The sequence below is a fragment of the Eimeria mitis genome, genomic scaffold (assembly GCF_000499745.2).
Source record: "Eimeria mitis Houghton genomic scaffold, Emh_scaff667, whole genome shotgun sequence".
Lineage (NCBI taxonomy): Eukaryota > Apicomplexa > Conoidasida > Eucoccidiorida > Eimeriidae > Eimeria > Eimeria mitis.
The window spans coordinates 5,335-5,983 of NW_013574805.1; the positions used below are offsets into that span (position 1 = coordinate 5,335).

At 33.4% G+C, this 649-nt stretch overlaps 1 protein-coding gene across 1 annotated transcript in view; it reads right to left on the minus strand.

Annotated features, from left to right (window-relative positions):
* EMH_0019180 (uncharacterized protein) overlaps positions 1–649 on the minus strand; it is a gene marked incomplete at both ends in the record, with an annotated part of 10,341 nt that overhangs the window by 1,730 nt on the left and 7,962 nt on the right. Inside the window, one exon of the mRNA XM_013501312.1 lies at positions 322–402. Within this exon, the coding sequence (XP_013356766.1) occupies positions 322–402 (81 nt within the window). The remainder of the gene's footprint in view (positions 1–321; positions 403–649) is intronic.

Consider the following 649-nt stretch of genomic DNA (forward strand, 5'->3'; position numbering starts at 1 on the left):
TAAATAAACATAATAAACAAATGTAATAAACAAATATAATAAACTGGATAAATTAAATACATAAAATAAAAAGAATAAATAAAACAAATAAAAAGGAGACAGAGACAAATAAACAGAAATATAAAAAGGAGACAAATAAATAAAGTAAACAAAAAAAATAAAACAAAAAGGAGACAGATAGGAGACAAAAAATAAAATAAAATAAAAGGAGACAAATAAAAAAAAAGAAAACAGATTAATACAATCAATGCAGACAAACCCCAAACCCTAAACCCTAAACCCTAAACCCTAAACCCTAAACCCTAAACCCTAAACCCTCACCTCTCCTTCTGCTAGAAACGCGCGAGGAGCATTTACGCAAAAACCATTTAAAAACAACAACCGGGCGAGAGCTGTCATCAGCTGAAACACAAACCCTAAACCCTAAACCCTAAACCCTAAACCCTAAACCCTAAACCCAGAAACCTCTATATCATAAGAAGCAGAACGAAAGGAAAGGTATTTGCTGAAGAAAACAACAAATATAACAAACCCTAAACCCTAAACCCTAAACCCTAAACCCTAGATAACAAATATAACAAACCCTAAACCCTAAACCCTAAACCCTAACCTCATTTGCTATAGTTGTGCAGCGCGCTGAGCTTGCGGG